Source organism: Macrobrachium nipponense, chromosome 37 (assembly GCF_015104395.2).
Source record: "Macrobrachium nipponense isolate FS-2020 chromosome 37, ASM1510439v2, whole genome shotgun sequence".
NCBI classification, from domain to species: Eukaryota; Metazoa; Arthropoda; class Malacostraca; order Decapoda; family Palaemonidae; genus Macrobrachium; species Macrobrachium nipponense.
Genome location: NC_061097.1, coordinates 33821104 through 33842136, shown reverse-complemented (window position 1 = coordinate 33842136; position 21033 = coordinate 33821104). Strand labels below are relative to the sequence as shown.

The following is a 21033-nucleotide window of genomic DNA, read 5'->3' as shown; positions in this document are numbered from 1 at the left end:
GATATGTCTGATGGGTATCTCGACGATTGGTTAGTCCTGGCGAGCTACCGCTCGCAGTTGCTACAGACAGGGATCGACTGCTCGAGTTCTGTCGCGATCTGGGGATCGTTCTGAACTTCGAAAAGTCCGATCTCGAGCACAAGCAGAGGATGAAGTACTGGGTATGCTGATCGACACCGGTAGCAGATTCAGGGAGGCAGCCAACCAGTTCCTGTCTCGGCAGGAACAGGTAGCTCAGCAATGGGCAAGTCGTGATCGGACACCTGTCGTCACTCGGGAAGCCAGTCCCTAACGGGCGTCTTCACCTGCGGTCTCTTCAGGGAGACCAAAGGAGAGTTGGTCACAGGCGACGGATCCCCCAAGCCTTCCATGGTCACTGACACAGGAGGTGAGGCAGGACCTAGCCAGGTGACTGGACGACAGGAACCCCTTAAGAGGAGTGCCTCCGCGCGCACTCCCCCCGGACATGCAGCTGCTCTCAGACGCATCGACCGAGGGATGGGGCGCACACCTGGAAGAGTTGCGGACTTCAGGAGTGTGGTACGAGAACGACAAGCACCTTCACATCAATGTACTGGAACTAAAGGCAGCGTTCCTTGCTCTCCAAGAGTTCCAGGACCGCTTGATGGGACACTCAGTGGTGTTGATGTACGACAACACCACGGTGGTGGCTTACGTCAACAAACAGGGGGGCCTAGTGGTCTCTCCCGTTGTATCAGTTGACTCGGCAGGTGCACGAGTGGGCCGAGGCACACTCAATAGAGCTGTCGGCACGCTACATCCAGGGAAGGAATGTAGTAGCAGACAAACGCTCAGCCGTCGGGATCAGGTGATAAGGACCGAATGGTCTCTACACCAGGACGTGGCGGAAAGGCTCTTCGACCTGTGGGGGCGACCAGTCGAGGATCTGTTCGCCATCCGGCACATCAGGAAGCTCCAGGTGTTCTTCTCGGCCGTGCCGGATCCATGGGCAGCTGCAGAGGACGCTCTTCAAACACCCGTGGGACAACCTCTTCGCCTATGCCTTTCCCCCGTTCAGCCTGATTCGCAAGGTGATCAGTCGAGCACTGGTCATCCCGAATCTCAGGATGATCCTGATGGCTTCCAAATGGCCACAGGCCATTTGGTATCCGGACCTGCTGGCTCTTCTCGCAAGAGAACCGAGAGAGATTCCCCATTGGCACAACCTTCTCGGCCAGCCACACGAGTCGAGGCGGTACCACCGAGCGAGTCCAGTCCCTACGTCTTCACGGCTGGCTGTTATCCACCTTCTCTTGCGAACGAGAAGCTTTTTTCGTTAGCGCAGCAACAGAGATGGCTGGAAACGTCCGTCAGTCCCTCTGCAGCTGTGTACCAGGGAAGTCGGCCGTCTTCGGTGGTTGGTGTCGTAGACGGAGCCTATCTCTTCTCAGAGCCACTCTTCAGCAGTAGCGGATTTCCTCGTTTTTTCTTCGCCGAGGAAGCCTCCTCTAAGTTCCCACAGTCCAAAGGATAGCAGAGACCGCCTGTTGTCGCTGCACCGTCCCCTTGGAAACTGACGGGGATTGGACATCTCGAACTCGTTCGAGATCTCCTTGCTTAGTAGCAGCTTCAAAGTCTTGCCAACCCAGGGAACGAATGACCCTCGTCTTGCTGGACCTGCATCGGCGAAGAGAGTACGGGAGCGTCATGCAGATAATGATGTGGATGAGATGCTGCTTTGTCCTGGGAGGACGCTACGGCGCTATCTGAAGAGAACTCGACACCTCGGGCCTGAGTGTCGACGCCTCTTCGTTAGCAACGGGGTCAAACAAGAAAGAAGTATCAAGAACACTCTTTCGTCCTGGCTGCGTGAGGTCTTCAGGAGGGCGTATGAGGCTGATGGTAGTGACGACATCCGTACGTCCCGTCCGAGAACTCACGAAGTCAGAAGTATTGGCCCCTCGTTGGCGTTTCGTAAGAACTTCTCCGTGGCGCAGGTATGGAAGGCAGGGGTCTGGTACAACCAGACCACCGGCAACTTCCTTATACCTCTTGGATATTGCCCATAGGTCCTTGGATCGGTTTCCTTAGGACCCGTGGTGGCTGCTCAACACGTCGTCTAGCTAACCCAGACCCTAGCAGGCTGAACAGCATCGAGTCCTGGTGTGACTGTATGAATAGATAGTGATGAGAAAGTGACTGGCTTCTCTTTCTATCTTTTTCTTAGGGATACGGTCATCACCCTGCTGGATAAGGACGAGATGCCGGTGAGCTATATGACAGAGCCCCATTCTATCCCTTTCACGAGGGATGGGAGCAGAATATCCACCACTTCCTTCTACAAGGGGGGGAAGTGGATGCCTACAAGAGTCAAAACCATGACTTTAACTTTGGCTCCTGTACAGGAACAAGTTCTTACATTGCTGGTACGAAGAGATACGCTTGCCTCTCTCTTAGTACTCGGTCCAGAGGTCTGACCATTGATAACCTGCGGTGCACACCCCGATCAATCGGACAGAGGCTTGGATCCCTCCCTCGCTCTTACGACCAGGGAGGCTTTCCAAGGTTGGGGCGAACACCAGTCTGTTCACAAAGACTCAGATTTCCACCCACCAAGAAGTGAGTCTTCCTATTGTAAAAGGACCGAAGGTTTGTATGCCGTGTCGGAACAAATGACAATTTGTCTAAAATTGCATTTTTCCTAACTATACAAACCTGAGGTCCTTCCTTTTACACATAGCCCCACCTCATGCCACCCCTCACTCTGCAGTTTTTGCTTGGGCCAAAAGCAAAAGTGATTGTTTACCTCCCAGTCGCGCGCGCGCGCCTGTCGGACAAGCAGTTAACTACCGAACCCCTTGTTCGAAAGCTTACGACCTATCCAGCTGCCGCTAGTACCTTCCTATTGTAAAAGGACCTCAGGTTTGTATAGTTAGGAAAAATGCAATTTTAGACAAATGTCATTTTAAAGAGGGTTCTGCCAACTTTTTAATTGATGTTATTATGTTTTCCCCTCTTAAATATGGTAAAATTACCATTTGCTGTGAATGTATGTTTACTTTTGTCTGTATTCTTCCCATGCTGTTAGTTATTTTTGTTTGTTCCGACACGGCATACAAACCTTCGGTCCTTTTACAATAGGAAGGTACTAGCGGCAGCTGGATAGGTCGTAAGCTTTCGAACAAGGGGTTCGGTAGTAACTGCTTGTCCGACAGGCGGCGCGTCGCGACGAAGGGAGGTAAACAAAATCACTTTTGCTTTCGGCCTGCTGGCGTGTGGACGTGTATCATCGCTCTCTGCCCGCTTCATCGTCGTTTGCTTTCGCATGATTGTGTTTTTCTTTTCTAATTATCTAGTGAAACTGAATTGTAAGTACAATCATTTCATTGAATTCAATTGTGAATTAAAGGATCTTGGTGTCACCACGCCTCCGATTACCCGAGTTGCCGGGACTGAAGGGCGTTAAGTGCGGGAATTCATTTTCCCAAGAATGATTCCTCGTATTGTGTATGCTCGGTGCGAGGGCGGGAGCACTCGCTCCGAGCGTATATTGGGTTGAAATGTGGTGAGATGAAAATCGTAAGTAAGTGCTCTTTTCATTTATATTTTTTGACCTGTATGCCCGTTGCCGAACGAATGCGCTCGGCACGGAAACTTATTTTAGTATGGAAGTGGAATCGCAAGTACAGTATTCTTTTTCATTTTCAATATATTATTTTGATTGTAGCAATACTCATTTTAGATCAGTTTCCGAGCTTACCCGGAAATTGATCCTTCCCCCTTTTTATTTTGAATGAAGTGAAATCGCAAGTGCAGTTCTTTTTCATTTTCATTTTTTATTGAGATTGCATTGTTTACTGGGATCAATGTTTCCGCGATTCCCGGAATTGATCCTTCCCTTTTTATTTGTATGAAGTGAAATCGCAAGCGCAGTAGTCTTTTCATTTTCATATATTTTTTGATTGCATCAATTCATTATGGATCAAGGTTTCCAGAAACCTTGATCCATAAAGGTAAGGAATTGATCCTTTCACCCTTGCGCTCGGTACCGAGGGCGCAAATGCGCTCGATCCGAGCCCTTATTCATTGTGAAGGAATCGTAATGCAAGATGGCATTTTGCATTTATTCCAATTTTTTGATTGCATCAATATTTATTTGGTTCAAGTTCCGCTCAGTCAGGGAATTGATCCTTATGCCCTTGCATTCGGGCCGATGGCACGATTGCTCTCGGGCTCTTATATTGTTGTTGGGTACATGGGTACTGTGCGGGGGTGGGGAACGAGACCCCCCCCCCCCCCCCCCCCCCCGCTCAGCTCCCACAGATGGCCCTTCCCCTTGGGGGGGGGGAGGTTATCGGCGTTCTTCTCCTCGCCCCGATCCGTCGAGCGGCGGTGGGAGGGCGCTCGGTGCCCGATGTACAATTGTATTAGGGGTCTTCCACTCGTTCGGAGAGGGCTCGCCCCCCCGCGCGAGGGGACTTCCCCCCACTAATCGCTACTACTGTTATTTCCGCAGGTGCTACTGCCACGAGGGTGGACCTTGGTGAGGTATGGGCGTCCTTCCATTGCAGGGCGTGCTAGTGTCCAGGGGCTGCGGTTCTATGGTCTGTGGGCCTACTGCGGTCACCCATGAGTGGTGACCACGCAACCAGGTGACGACGTCCCTCCTCACCTGGTGTACTCGCCTCACGTGGTAACAGTCTTGCCTACAGCCGCTGTGAAGTGCGTTCGCCGTACGAGAGGGGGGCGTGCCGCCGCCGCTCGTGGTTGCCGCGCTGCAGCGACCACACGGCTTCCGCTGCCCTAGAGCTCAGCCCCTGGACCTGCCGCCAGTACCAGGATGTTGCTGGCTGCTGCTCCACTTCCTGTGTTTCCGGTGCTGCCTGCCGTACCTGCCGATTCTGGGCTGACTGTCCATGCAGTTGCTGCGCTGGCTGTCCCTGTCGTTGCTGCGCTGGCTGTCCCTGCCGTTGCTGCGCTGGCTGTCCCTACCGATGCTGTGCTGGCTGTGCCTGCTGTTCCTGAGATGCCCATACCTGCTGATGTCGTCCCTGTTCGTGGTGGTACTACCCCAGACTTTGGTCTGTCTGTACAGGTGCGTCCGGGGCCCTGTGGCTTCGGCTACAGCAGCCCCGGCTCCGCCCTGGATAGCAGATCTTACGTCTGTCCTGAGGAAGCTGACGAAGAAGAGGAGGAAGGTGTCGTCGTCGTCGTCTTCATCTTCTTCATCGTCGTCGGCTGCCGCCTCTTCCCCTTCGACTTCTAAGGCTTCACAGCCGAGGAAGAAGAAGGTTGCCTCCTCCCTCCTAAGAAGTCTCCCTCGGGAGCTTCTCGGGACCCGTCTCACCTAGGTGGGACGGGAGGGTTCCTTCCGCTGGTCCTCCTGCTCCTTCGGGAGCGGGGACCCGTCTCTTCTTCCGCAAGGAAGAAGACTACGGGGACCAGAGGGGTACCGGCTAACACCGGTACTTCCTCGCCTGGTGTCAGTGGTTCTGCCATGCATCAGGGTCCGTCGCGGCCTCTCGTTCGCGGAGGTCGGTACCGAGTGTACGGTCGTCTACCAGCGACCGTGCAGCCAGGAACCAGACCTCTGAGTCCGCTCAGCGTCAGGTTCACGGCACGGGGCGGAAGACTGGTGACAGCCGCTCATGCGACTCTCACCAGACCAGCTCTCACTCTCGCGGCGAACAGCTGGCTACCCGGGGACGTGACGGTCCACGACCGACCACGGGCTGAGGCTGGGAAGAGGTCCTCCCGTTCGACCGGTGCCAGCCACGGCTGGAACCAGCGACTGACGTGCCGTGAGGACAAGCACCGGTCTCACTGTGACAGTGGAGCCTGCAGGTCGCACTGACCGTCGCTCTCACAGAAAGCGACCGGGTACGGCAACCAGCACCAGTCTTCTGACATCGAGATCGGGGCCGCTGTGCTCAGTCCAGCCGTTCTACACAGCGAGACGGTTCGACCAGGCCTGCAGCTCGATCGCCACCGCGGCGGGTTTGACGATCGCCTGCAGCCCTCCAAGCCTGCTGGTTCTGCCAGCGAGCAACGAGGGAGCGTCAGGTCTGCCTCTCCCGTACCTTCAACCTCCTCGGGTTACACCGGGAGGAGCGAGGTATTGAGGAGTGATCGTGAGGGGTGCGGCCCCTCATGATCCCACCACGACGCCCTACGTGCCAGGCACGGTCTTGGACCGGCCAGGACGTATGCGCAAGTGGATGGGGAAAGGGGAAGACCGAGAGGGCTGTCGCTGTTCCCCTTCTTAGGAGGAAGGTTCTCGGAATATGCTCTTGTTCGAAGGGCTTAACGGTCCCACTCTGCAAGATGCTGTGACTTCCGAGATCCAGAGGAACTTTGCCGAGGTTTACGGCGCTGATTCGTCAGCACAATGACCTCGGGAAGGATCGCCGCTTTCCACCAGCAGAGCCACGTCTCGGCTCGAGTCGTTTTTTGGGGCCCGAGAGGGAACCCAAATCGACGGTGGGTCTGCCGCGATCGGAGCTTGCCGACTGTGTTGAACCAGGTAGTCTCTCGTCTCCGGACAAGAAGGCTCTCTCAGTTCTGGCCGGTCGAACAAGCTACTTCACCTCCTCTACTGCGACAGAGGCGTTTCTACGTGTCTTCGGACACCGTATTTAAATACCCCTTCGGTCCTCCTGAGGTTTCGACCTCGACGAGGACTGGAATGAGTCGGAGCGGTATCGGCTCTCTCCTGTCAGGTGTCGATCAGCCCCACCCAGACGACGTTCACAGTGGCGGCAGACACTTACCTACAGTATGAGTTCGTAACCCTCCTCGGGAAAACGTTTTCTCCTGACGATACGTTTTCCCAGCTCTGAGAGGCCATCGCCGTAAGGCGATGGCTGCTCCTTTTCTTCTCCAACTGCTAGTTCCGCTGGGAAGGCGAGCCAGTATCCAATTCCTCCCCCATTCCCTCTCTCCCTTACGGCTACGAGGGAAAAGGGAGGGATCCTACAGAGATTTCTCTGTAAGATCCCACGTTAGGGGCTGCGCTACCGGCCGGGGGGACCTTCGGGTCCTACCTGACGTAAGCCCCGGTCATTGAGGAGGGATCCTGCCCCTTTCTCGATTTCTACGGGAATCGAGAGGACCACCAGCCGATATCGTTTGACGAATTCGGTGGGGGGTTTCGCAGAGTGCTTAGAATTCTACGGAATTTCTAGCGCACTCAAGAGTGTTTCGAGTTTTTTACGATCTCCAAACACTTAGGCGAGACCACGGTCCAAAGTGAGCGAGAATCCCCGATAATTGTTACACGATAATCGGGAACCTCGCTATGCTCGAATTCCCTGTAATTTCTAGCATTTGAAGAAGACTGCTGCTGAAAGAAGAGTATCTCACAGTAGGCGCTTAACCTGGAATAGAGAAAGAACGGACGGGAACTTCCAGTTTGGCTTGAACTATCGTCTTCGGTATTCTGTTCACCATTGCAAGCTTTCCTTTGGGAAAGACTGCTCCTTCACTCTCTTGACTAGAGAACGAAGGCGGTCGATCTCCAATCCTTATTCTTATTCCTCGAGGGGAAAAGATATTTTAGGATGGAGGTCGTGGTACAGAACCTACAAATATACTACGTATATTACCCTCGCGACATGATTCTTTAACAGTTGAATTGTCCGTGTGGGGTAGGCGCATACCGTAGTTAACTCTACGGTTTGTGACCGAGACGAATTGTATCTTAATTGAACTTGCAACTCGGGGTTGCCTGCAACCTCCCAGCAGTTATCAGTTTCGATTTTAGATACTTGGTATTGTCATGACACCACCAAATCAGCTTTTGTATTTACCGAAATCCGTTTCGGTTAAATATAATTGCTCGAGCGTATTCTTTATGCTCGATGGTTCTAGCCGAACGCATTCCTTCGTGGAATAATGGATTACCTGGCAACTCAGGATGACGAGTCACCGAGAGCTACTGCGTATTGAACTGCCTGATAGCGGCTCAGTATCAGCTAGGTCTCGGAGATGCACGGTCGGTTACGTCTCTCTCTCCCCTGGTTGGATTGACTACCGAACCGTATCTCTGCCCAACAATCATGGACTTAGGTCTCTGATTAACGGGGATTCTCGCAATAATGAAGAACCATCTACTGCTGTGACGCTCGATTTCATCGCCTTCGACATTGCGAGAATTTTCAACAGAGATATCTCTTGGACTCTTTCATCTTTCTGTTTACCGCACGGTAACAGAAGTCTGTACTAGTCAACCGCTGCATCGCACTGCGATAATGCGAATGATTTTTGCAGACATCTGAGTTTGTCTTCAAAATATCTCGTATTCGTAGTGTGCAATTTCATTGCTCGCCCCCGAATTAACAGATATGTCAGAAGACATCGCCTACTCTCCGACCTGACAGCTCTACTTCCAAATGTTCAGCCCATGAGAAGCAGTTCTTCAGGCAGTAGTTCCCTGTCTTCATTACTGGAAGCGCTCCGCTTTTATTGCAACTACGATCCTCACCGGACAGCATCAATAGCGGTTAGCGTTCGCAGTCTTTGTTAGCACAGGTTCAGAATCTTGAGAATCCTTCTCTCGGTTCAGCTGTGAAGACGTAGGTTGCATTTTCTGTACACCTTCGTCTTCAACGTCACATAGTGTTGTTTCTCCTTACCCGAGAATCAAACTATACTATGAGATATCTTGCCATCAAGGACCTCGGTCTCTAGAAGGCAATTGACTTTCGCCTGTTGGGCACATGCCTTAAGAGAGTCATCACCTTGCCTTCTGGCATCGGTGACGAACAAATTATTTGTTTAGTCTCTTGGCATAACCCTTTTAAGGCGAAGGTCACGTGACTTGCTCGGGTGCTTGGACAACTTGCCTCCTACCGAACGCAGTCAGTAGGCAGCTGTCAGAGCGCCCAAGTCTGTTACGAACTTCGCTGTGGACTTAGTTCGGTTGTTCCATAACAATCTTTTCTTCGTCCTAACGGCTTGTCACAGTACCCATACCATCGACACCCACCATTGAGTGTCGGTGTCCTATCCACTACCGAGAACAACAACGTCGCGGCAGACGGATAGACCAGTATGGGTACAGGACATCACCGAAGTCGAGAAGAGGGATAGGTCATACGACCATTCCCTTCTTTTCCTCTGAGGTAATTGCATGACTTTTCCTGCGAAGTCAAGCATCCAGGGGATGGGGATTCGTGACGCTCGATTTCGTACCGAATTCGTAGCGAAGACTCTGAACCCTTCGGTTCCTGACGATCGGTTAGAGTCCTTCACAATCCCCTCCCTAATGGACTTCACCGCCTTCGATGCGAAGGAGATGCTGCTTTGTCCTGTGAAAGCGCGACCGCGCTTTTCTGAAGAAACTCGACATCCCAGGCTGAGTGTTGAAGACTTCGTCACACCAAGATGACCTAGAAGTACACTCCCTCGAGTTACACAAGAACTTCTCCGTGGCGCAGGTACTGAAGGCAGGGGGTCTGGTACAACCAGACCACTGGCACCTCCCTTCTACTTTGGATATTGCCCACAGGTCTTGGATCGTTTTCCTTAGGACCCGTGGTGGCTGCTCAACACGTTGTCTAGCTAACCCAGACCCTAGCAGGCTGAACAGCATCGAGTCCTGGTGTGACTGTAAGAATAGATAAGTGAATGAGAGAGTGACTGGCTTCTCTTCCTATCTTTTTCTACCCCTCTACCTGTGGTAGGGGGATACGGTCATCACCTTGCTGGATAAAGGACGAGATGCCGGTGAGCTACTCGACAGAGCCCCATCCTATCCCTTTCACTAGGGATGGGAGCGAATATCCACCTTCCTCCTACAAGGGGGGGGAAGTGGATGCCAAACAAGAGACAAACCATAACGTTATGTTGCCTCTTGCAAATAGGAACTTGTTCTTGTCTGCTGGTACGAAGAGATACGCTTGCCTCTCTCTTAGTTACTTGGTCCAGAGGTCTGACCATTGATCCTGCGGTGCACACCCCGATCAATCGGACAGAGGCTTGGATCCCTCCCTCGCTCTTACGACCAGGGAGGCATTCCAAGGTTGGGCGAACACCAGTCTGTTCACAAAAGACTCAGATTCCTCCCACCAAGAAAGTGAGTCTTCCTATTGTAAAAGGACCGAAGGTTTGTATGCCGTGTCGAACAAATGACAATTGTCCAAAATTGCATTTTTCCTAACTATACAAACCTGAGGTCCTTTTACACATAGCCCCACCTCATGCCACCCCTCACTCTGCAGTTTTTGCTTGGGCCAAAAGCAAAAGTGATTTGTTTACCTCCCAGTCGCGCTCGCGCGCCTGTCGGACAAGCAGTTAACTACCGAACCCCTTGTTCGAAAGCTTACGACCTATCCAGCTGCCGCTAGTACCTTCCTATTGTAAAAGGACCTCAGGTTTGTATAGTTAGGAAAAATGCAATTTTGGACAATTGTCATTTTCAGCTGTTATAGTACATCCTTTTGTTTTGATTCTCTTGATTCTCTTTGCTTAGGTTTTCTTACTATATCTCCATTTGTAGTTATTTTTCTGAGACTGTAATCATGAGTTTCATGTATGACACTTACCTGGCAGGTATATATATAGCTATATTCTCTGTTCGCACTGGCAGAATTTTCAAAACTCGCGGCAACCGCTAGATCACTGGTAGTTCAGGTGATCGCCACCCCGCTCCCGTGGCGCTGGTGCTCGGAATCATTCCATTTTCGTCAGATTTTTTTCTGCCACTGAACCGGCAACATCGTTGTTGGTTCCCTGCTAGAATTCGAAACTCGTTAGCTGACTTTCGCTGTACTTGGATGGTTTATTGGGTATCGTATTGGAAAGTTGGATTGGCAATCGCGATTGGAAGTTATTATAATGTCTGATTCTGGTATAGTATTTCGAGTGTGTATGAAAGAAGGGTGCAAGGTGAGACTGCCGAAAGCTTCGGTAGACCCTCACAGTATGTAAGAAGTGTAGAGAGGGTTTTGTGTACTTGGGATAATAGATGTAATGACTGTGAAAGTTTAAATGAGAAGGAGGGGTTGGAAAGATTTCACCAAATATGTTGAGAGACTTGAAAAGGATAGAGTAAGAAGATCGGTGTCTCGGAGTGAGAGGTCAGGTTCTTCTAGTAAGGCCTTGAATACTTCTGTTATTTCTCCCCCTTCTTCCCAAGTAGAAGTTGTTAATCCTTCTCCTCAGGTCTCTCCTGCGCCCGCTGCTGTTTCTGAGGATACTAATATTGTGAAAGTGTTTGCCGCCCTTGCGTCAATGGGCGATCAGATTCAGCGTCTTACAGACAAAGTGGGTACGATTGAAAGTGTCAGTGTAGTGGAGGGGGCGGCTGATCGTCTCACTCGTGCTCCTAGACCTAGGCCTCTGCCAAGCTCCCAGACCCAAGGGAGAAGGCATGTCGACAGTCGAAGGGAGGCGAGAGGGGTTCCCTTACGATCAGTCGTCCCTTCAGGCAGTCCTGTTGCGTCCCAGGCTGCAGCAGTGCGCCATAGAAAAGGCGACACTGGGAAGTGTTTTTCCTCTACAGATAGTGCTGCGTCAGGCAGGTATGGACGTTATGCGGAAGTTTCGCGTCCTCTGAAGAGGACGCATAGACCTACGTCTTCTCAAGATGAGCGTTACCCTCAAGAACGGTGGAGTAGTCCCGAGATTTTCTCTTCTAGTGATGAGGAAGAGGTGGTTCCGATTAAAAGGAGGAGATCCTTTAAGTCAAGACAAGACAAGCTTCCGGAACAGGACGCAAGTTACGAGAACAGGAAGCAGGACGCAAGTTTCCGGAGCAGGACGCAGGACGCAAGCTTCCGGAACAGGACGCAGGACGCAACCTCGGAGCTCAGAAGGACGCAGGACGCAGGCGGCAGGAGCCGGTTTCTTCCCGCGAGGTTGGAGAAGATTTTCTGCAGCAAGACCTGGGTTTACAGGATGTGTCTTCGGCAGAAGAGGAAATAGAGGACTTAGAATCTGAGGAAGAAAAAGAAGGTGAAGCACCTTCTTCAGACTATAAGAAATTGACGAATTGCCTTCTTTCACTTTTTGAAGGGGATTTTCAGCCTGCAGCTCCGACATCACCCCTTTCTCAATTCTCCAAGAATAAAACTCCGAAGAAGTCCTCGTTTTTGAAGATGAAGTTTTCGATTACGGCTAAGAAGGCTCTTCAAAGAATTGATACGTGGTTGAAGGAAAAGAGGGAAGCGGGCAAGACTGTGTTCTCTTTCCCTCCTGCCAAATTGGCATCGAAGTCCGGAATTTGGTATGCGACGGGGGAAAATCTCGGCCTGGGAGTTCCTGCCTCCTCCCAGGGGGATTTTTCCAATATTGTTGACAGTTCCCGCAGACATGCCTTGAATTTGGCCAAAGTGTGGTGGTCTCCATCAGAATTAGATCATCTCTTGAAAGGGATTTTCCGGACCTTTGAGGTTTTTAATTTTCTGGATTGGTCCTTGGGGCTCTGGGCACGAACAGTGGAAGATAATGAATCAACGGCTTCTCAACTCCCAAGCATATTATGTCCTGCATGGACAAAGCCTTGGGAAGGGATGGCGCGAATGAATTAGCATCTCTTTTCACCGCAGGAGTTTTAAAGAAAAGGTCACTCCTATGCTCTTTTGCTGCTAAGGGCGTTTCTAACGCCCAGAAATCCGAATTGGTTTATTCCCCACTTTCGGATCAATTGTTTCCTGCGGATATTATCAAGGATATTTCGCTTTCCCTAACTCAGAAAGCGACGCAGGATCTGTTAACTTCCTCGGTAAGGAAATTTTTACCCAACAAGGTGGTTAAGAAGACCCCTAAGGAATCAAGGCAAACTAGTCAGCCCTTTCGAGGCAAGTCCTTTTCTCGTCCTGCCTTCAGAGCAAGAAGAGCTCCTTCCAAGAGGGGTTCGAAACCCAGTACTAAACAATGAACAACAAGTCCTTCAGACATCAGTAGGTGCCAGACTCCAGAAGTTTTGGGAGATTTGGCAAGAAAAGGGAGCAGATCCTTGGGTCGTCAAGGTAGCCAAAGAAGGTTACAAGATCCCTTTTCTGAAGAGACCACCTCTTGCGACATCGCCAAGAAAGCTTGGAGCTCACTACAGCGATCCAGGGAAACAAGAAGCACTACAAGAACAAGTTCTTTCTATGCTCAAGAAAGGAGCAATAGAACCTGTCTGGATCACTTATCTCCGGGATTTTACAACCGGCTGTTTTTAGTAGCGAAATCCTCGGGGGGATGGAGACCAGTACTGGACGTAAGTCAACTCAATTTATTTGTGGAGAAAACAAAATTTACGATGGAGACGACCGATTCAGTACTGGCAGCGGTACGTCCAGGGACTGGATGGTCACCCTGGACCTTCAAGACGCATATTTTCATATCCCAATTCATGCAGGATCCAGGAAGTACCTGAGATTTGTGATCCAGAACAGGGTCTTTCAGTTCAAAGCCCTCTGCTTTGGACTGTGCACAGCCCCACAAGTTTTTACAAGAGTGATGGCGAGCGTGGCGAAGTGGCTACATTCTAGGAATAAGAGTGTCTCTATACCTGGACGATTGGCTCATAAGAGCCCAATCAAGAAAGCAATGTCTGGAGGACTTAGAAATGACGTTAACATTAACGAAAGAGTTAGGGTTGATGGTGAACCTAGAAAAGTCGAATATGACCCCCAGTCAGGAGCTAGTTTATTTGGGGATTCTGATCTCCTCAGTGACTTTTCGGGCTTTTCCATCTCCCAACAGACAAGAGCAGTGCATCCGGAAAGTGCAAGCCTTTTTAGAGAAAGAACAATGTTCAGCACGAGAGTGGATGAGCTTACTGGGGACACTCTCGTCCCTGGAACGGTTCGTTTCTCTAGGAAGGCTTCACATGAGACCCCTACAAATATTTTTGAACCAAGTCTGGCCAAGAAAATCGCAACCAGATTCCTTCCTGTTTCAAATTCCTCGCAAGATCAAAGAGGAATTGCGGTGGTGGCCTAACTCCGGTGAAGTTAGCGAAGGGAGCGTCTCTCCAGCAAAAGAACCCAGACCATGTATTGTTCTCAGACGCGTCGGACGCAGGCTGGGGAGCGACTCTCGGACTTCAAGAAGTTTCAGGTCGTTGGAGCAAGGAGGAAGCGGCTTGGCATATAAACAGGAAGGAACTGATGGCGATTTTCTTGGCTTTGAAAGAGTTCAACGCGGTGATTCGCAACAAGGTGGTACAAGTCAACGCGGACAATACCACAGCTCTGGCGTACATCCGCAAACAAGGAGGGACACATTCAATCTCTCTTTGCAAGTTGGCGGAGGAGATCCTTCTTTGGGCAGAGAAGGAAAACGTAACCCTTCTCACCAGATTCATTCAAGGGGAGAAGAATGTGAGAGCGGACCTGTTGAGCAGGGAAGGTCAACTTCTATCAACAGAATGGACTCTTCATTTAGAAGTATGCCAGAGTCTGTGGAAATTATGGGGTCGCCCAGTGGTGGACTTGTTTGCGACAGCAATGACAAAGAGATTGACGACTTATTGCTCTCCAGTCCCAGACCGTCAAGCAGTCGCTGTAGACGCCTTTCTTCTAGATTGGACGGGGCTAGACGTCTACGCCTTTCCCCCGTTCAAGATATTAGGAAAGGTTTTGAAGAAATTCAGGGAGAGTCAAGGACAAGAATGACTCTCATAGCTCCATACGGGCCGGCCCCGAGATTGGTTCACAGAGGTACTGGAATGGACAATAGATGTACCAAGGACACTTCCAGCAAGAGTTAGATCTACTCAAACAGCCTCACTTCAACAGGTACCACAAGAACACCCTCGCTCTGGGTCTGACTTGCGTTCAGACTATCGAAAGACTTGTCAGAGCGAGGGTTTTCTAGAGAGGCGGCCAGAGCGGTGGCCGGAGCTAGAAGAGCCTCTACTATTAAGGTGTACCAGGCGAAGTGGGAAATCTTTCGCAAGTGGTGCAAGAGTCGGAAGATTTCTTCATCCAGTACCTCTGTGACCCAAATTGCCGACTTCCTTTTATACTTAAAGAAGGAAATAAAATTGTCAACTCAGACGATTAAAGGTTATCGGAGTATGTTGGCTTCAGTATTTAGACATAGAGGTCTAGATATTACAAATAATCTAGATCTGAGAGACCTCATAAGGTCCTTTGCAACAAGGAAGGAGCCCCAATACAGAGCGCCTTCCTGGAATCTCGATGTGGTCCTGAATTTTAGGAACTAGTAAGTTCGAACCGATGGATCAAGCTTCGTTGAGAGATATCTCAAAAAAAGACCATCTTTTTGTTTTTGGTGGCCTTGGCCACAGCTAAAAGGGTGAGTGAGCTGCAAGCAATTAGCAAACATATTGGTTGGAAACATGACAAAGAAAGCGGTTTGCCTCATTTCAGGAGGGGTTCTTGGCCAAGAACGAGAATCCAGCTCATCCATGGCCAAGGTCGTTTGAAATTATGGGTCTTTCAGATCTAGTAGGACAGGAACAAGAGAGAGTTCTTTGTCCAGTAAGGGCATTGCGCTATTATTTGGAGAAAACCAGTAAGATTAGAGGAACTTCAGAATCACTGTGGTGCTCTGTGAAGGATCCTAGCAGAGCAATGACCAAAAATGCTATTGCCTTTTTCCTTAGGGAACTAATTAAAGAATCTCATATGTTATGCCAAGAAGAAAATTTCGGCATCCTTAAGGTTAAGGCGCACGAAGTGAGAGGCAGTAGCTACTTCGTTGGCTTTTAAAAAGAATATGGCCCTCAAAGATATCATTGAAACGACGTTTTGGAGGACTATTCAGTGTTTGCAAGTCATTACCTTAGAAACGTCAAAACAACGTTTGACAATTGTCAAACGTTGGGTCCAAATATGTATCCTCAGGAGCAGTATTGGGCAAAGGATTTTCCACCCCATAAATTACTAACATGCTAGGTATTTTAATGAAGTGGGTGTTGTTTTTACGGTTGTCTGAGAGGGTGATTTCCTCTTCAGTCTGTGAAGTGGGTAGTGTGTTAGGTTAGTTTTGTGTGTGGTTCAGGTGGTCTAACTTATCCTAGCATGAATGCCCGTGGTAAGAGAGGGCTAGGGTTTCCTGTCAACAAATTGGTCCCGTCCAGTTGTCAGACCCTTGTATTTAGCTTCATCAACTAATAGGTCACGTCCTAGTTGGAAGCTACTAAGGTTTAGCAGGCTAAGAGGCAGTGAATGCTGAAGTCACTACCTTAGCCAGGTAAGGAATCTAAGAGTATTTTAAATTTTAAATTTTTAAAACTCTTACAATGTTGCTGTCTTTGACCCACCTCCAAATGTGTCAATCAGCTATATATATACCTGCCAGGTAAGTGTCATACATGAAAATGATGTTATTATGATATAACAAAGTTTCATGTATACTTACCTGGCAGGTATATATAATTAAATTCCCACCCACCTCCCCTCAGGAGACAGGGTTCAGAGAAAAATCTGACGAAAATGGGAATGATTCCGAGCACCAGCGCCACGGGAGCGGGGGTGGGGTGGCTGATCACCTGAACTACCAGTGATCTAGCGGTTGCCGCGAGTTTTGAAAATTCTGCCAGTGCGAACAGAGAATATAGCTATATATATACCTGCCAGGTAAGTATACATGAAACTTTGTTATATCATAATAACATCATTTTTTTCTCCTGATTTTGCACTGGTTTCCAAGGTGGACATCTCAAATGAGAATACTTTTGTGTTTGGTGTCTATTGCACATTATCTTTGACCATTACTGTCTTGACAGTAATAGTCAATGAACTTCCACACGAGTGATTACCATTTACAGTGTGCCCATTTTAGCATACTGGTAAAAGTATTATAGGTTCTTTGCAGCTTCCTTTCTTAGACCCTTAAATGCATTGCTTTCTCCCTTTTAGTACTTTCAACCATTCCTTTGGTCCATTCCCAACTTAGCCATCCAGCTTCTTCCACTTAACATAGCATTTAAGAGCAAATACTTGGTCAAGCTCTAGAAAAATTTAGATGTGACAATTTCATTAAATAATTTTATAATTAATCACAGAACTCCAATGGGTAGAACAATGGTGTGATAAGATATGATGATGATGAATTACAGTATTGAAGTTTATAATGAAGGAGTAGCTTGATTTGCTTTCTTGTATTTCAGGTTCGTCAACTGAAAGAAGCAGTGCCTTTTGCCGTAGTTGGATCTACTACGGTGTTAGATGTTGGTGGGAAAAAAGTTCGAGGTCGTCAGTATCCGTGGGGTGTCATCGAAGTCGAGAATCCAAGTCACTGTGATTTTATCAAGCTTCGATGTCTACTCGGGTAAGAAGCTATTCAGTCTTTTTTGCCCTGTTTTATCCGCAATACATAAAGACATGGTAGCAACCAGAATTAATATCCATCCATCCTTTTGCATCATTATTTTCTAAGGTGTTGAGTAAGAATGGTTGTTATTGTTTGCATCTTTGATCTAAATTGTAAACTCATTTTATTGGGGGTACACTAACGTTGTTGTGTACGTTGATATAACACTAATTTATTCCCAGGAGAAATACCTTCGCTTCTCATTGTTTGGAGAATGTTTCCTAAAAAGAATGAAGATTTTAAATGCCTTTTATTACTCATAGCTATTATTATTATTATTATTATTATTATTATTATTATTATTATTATTATTATTATTATTCTTCTTCAGTGGGTGAACCCTATTCATAAAGAACAAGCCCACAGCGGCCATTGACTTTAAATTCAAGCTTCCAAAGAATGTGGTGTTCATTTGAAATAAGTAACAGAAGGTAATGAGAATTAGAGAAAGAAGAGATCAGTAATTAGAAAAAAAAGATAAATTAACAAATTAATAGATAAATGAAAATGTAAGTAAAATATTAAAATACATTATGCATTCAGCCAGGTGAAAGGTGAAAAGAAATGACTTGAACCAAGCACTTGCATTTATTTCTACATCTCATCAGGATTCAGGTACAAGTACCTGATGAGGTGTAGAAATACATTTAAACGCTTGGTTCAAGTCCTTTCTTACTTCTGGCTGAATGTATATGATGATCATCACACTTTTCCAGTGATTTGCTGCAGTATTAAAATACAAGTTGAATACAAGTTCCAGTTGCACGGCATTCTTCTTCTTTTCAGAACGCACATGCAAGATCTCACTGAAGTCACCCAGGATGTTCACTATGAAAACTATCGTTCAGAGAGATTGGCCAAGGGCGGTTCACCCATAACATCGGCCGCTGCTGTGGCTGCAAACAACTCCATTAATTCCCACGGAAATTCTGTTACTGTCGCCAAGGGAAAATTGTAAGTAGCGGTGATATTCATCAGTGTTTTATGGTGGTCTCTTACTTTTTTTCTTATCTTTACAGCTTTTCAATCTGTTGAAGTATTACTGGGATGATCTGGTATTCTTAGGCAGAAATTTTTGAGTACTGAAAGTCATCCATTGTATTGTGGCATTTTAATCTCCCAGGTGATAAATTGTTTATCAGTTATAATTCCCCTTTGCTGATATTCCCAAAATAAAGCAAATTGGGTATTAAACAACATTCGTAGGGTAATGGTTATAAATACGCACAAAGTCATGATGTATGTAATAAAAATTTAAGTAGTTATGTTTTTCAAATGTACCAGTGGGCTATCATGCTGGAGGTGGGTTGATATAAATTCCAAGTATAAAAATCTGCATTTGATTGACATATGTAAGGCAGAGGCTGTATCAACTGTACCTCTTGACAGCTGAATGGTTATCGTCCCTGAGAGTCATTGATCTATACTGTTTGGTGTTCAAATCTCGTCGGTGCTGAATTGCTTATCAGTTTATGGTTTAGACAAAAAGTATACAGAAGCTTTCTTGTTTAGCAGTGATACATCTACAACTGAACATTTGTTATAAGAGGTAGAGGGAAACCCACGGGATAATGCCATCAGTACATGTAATGAAGTTGTTGAAGATGTGAATCTTTTTAAGTTATGATTAAATTAACTAAAAACAAGTTGGTCAAAATACTGAACAAATTAAAAGAGAGGGTGTTCAGCATATAGGCAGTGCTTTTTGAGTATCTTCTTAAATGAGGTGTTTTTTAAATAGGATAAAGCTTTAAGCTCTGAGGGAAGATTTTTAGCTGTTACAACTATTTTGATAACTACTGTATATATAACTAATATAATTTAGGCTAGGGACCAGTGGAGCAATTTTTTGCCTGTGACATTCCCTTCATTTTCTATCAGTCTCCCACCCAGATGTTAAACTTTTTTAATGTTGCTTTCCTCCAATTTCCATTTCTCATGAAGAACTATTCTTTTTGGCCAGCCCTAAAAAGTCTCAGTGGTATGTACTATGCACAACATACATAAATGACGAAGTTTACGAAATGTAGAAAAATTACCAGGAAGAATATATACAAGTATGAAGATATAACATTAAACTTTACACAATAAGTATCACTTATATGTAAGATGGGACACAGTCAAGGAATTGCATCTCAGTTTTATACTCGGTAAAATTGTTACAGTAGATAGGAATTGACTGATGAATAGAAAAAATATGGCCGAACGGTTTCCAGGTTCTTTCATTATTATTGTCTTTATCCTTGTAGTTAGGTAATGCAGTCAGTGCACCTCATGCAATGCACTGTAGGTATTATTCAAGATTCTTTGCAGCATCCCTTCGTTCCTTGTACTGTGCCTATGTTAATGTTCTCTTTCTTCTATCTTACTCTCCACCCTCTCCTGAAAATTTCAGTTCAACTGTGACGTTTTCCTCCTGTTACAACATATAAGACTGTTAACTGTCAATTTGTTCATGAAACTTACCTGACAGATATATATATAGCTGTATTCTCCGAAGTCCGACAGAATTTCAAAATTCGCGGCACACGCAGTGGGCGGCCAGGTGGTAGTACCCATTCCCGCCGCTGGGAGGCGGATATCAGGAACTATTCCCATTTTCTATTCATATTTTTTCTGTCGCCGGTCTGTAAACAACTGTTTACAGACCTCCGCCTAGGATTTTGAAACTTCATTAGCCGCTTAAGTATCCTAATTATTCTTTCGATTATTGACTTGGATTTGTGGCTAGGCATACGCTATCGTAAATTTTTCATTGCATTTGATGTCTGAAGCTAGTTAGCCTAGTTTCAGACTTTGTTGTCTGCTTGGGGTAAGGTGAAGCTACCGGAACTTTCGGTAGACACTCGCTTAGTATATATGGTGTTTACATGTTTTCTTTGCATAAGTTCAATGTAATTAGTGTAATGTGTGACTGATTACGGAAGAAGTAGGATTCATGTACGCATTTTAGAGCGTGTTAGAATCAGGAGTTTTCCTCCACAGTAAACAGAAGTTAGAAATAATGAACCTTCTAACCTCCTGTAGATTTTATTTTGCCTAACCCTGTGGTATGGCTTACGGGCCTAGAAGAAGTGTCTGCTAGAGGATTACATCAAGTAATCTTAGACTAAAGTGCTCTCTCTCCAATCAGTGTTGTTTGAAGTGTAGTGCCCCTTGTGTTTGTGGGGAAGGGGGCGTCAGATCGGCCCCATAATGCCTCTAGGCCTGGACCTCTGTCGGACTCCCAGGACTCAGGGAGAGGGCATGTCGAAAAGCCGCAAGAGGGTTACGGGCTCCCCACCGATCTGGCGTCCCTTCGGCAGAACCTGTTGACGCTTCCCAGGCTGCTAAAGATCGTGCACATGCACGAATCTTGAAGGATTGCTTCTCATCCTCCGAGGCGTCCTCCCCACGCAAGGGTTGGAGCTCTCGGAAGGACTCGCGCCCTCTAAGAAGCTTTTAGAGAAGAGGGACGCTTCACGTCCTCTCTCTCGTTAGGAGGGAACGTCAGATCGGCCCCATAATGCCTCTAGGCCTAGACCTCTGTCGGACTCCCAGAAAACCAGGGAGAGGGCATGTCAAAAGCCGAAGGAGGGTTACGGGTTTTTCATGCTGATCTGGCTTCCTTTCGGCAGGTCTGTTGTCGCTTCCCAGGCTGCCGAAGATCGAGCACGTGCACGAATCTTGAAGGATTGTTTCTCGTCCTCCGAGGCATCCTCCCCACACAGGGGTTGGGGCTCTCGGAAGGACTCGCGCCCCCTAAAGAAGCTTTAGAGAAGAGGACGCTTCACGTCCTCTCTCTCGTCACGAGAG

At 47.7% G+C, this 21033-nt stretch overlaps 1 protein-coding gene across 2 annotated transcripts in view; it reads left to right on the top strand.

The window, feature by feature from the left end:
* LOC135209092 (septin-2B-like) overlaps window positions 1-21033 on the top strand; it is a 58712-nt gene that overhangs the window by 29216 nt on the left and 8463 nt on the right. For both annotated transcript variants that reach the window (XM_064241687.1, XM_064241686.1), the window contains 2 exons: window positions 17036-17196; window positions 18025-18192. In XM_064241687.1, coding sequence (XP_064097757.1) covers window positions 17036-17196; window positions 18025-18192 — 329 coding nt within the window. The remainder of the gene's footprint in view (window positions 1-17035; window positions 17197-18024; window positions 18193-21033) is intronic.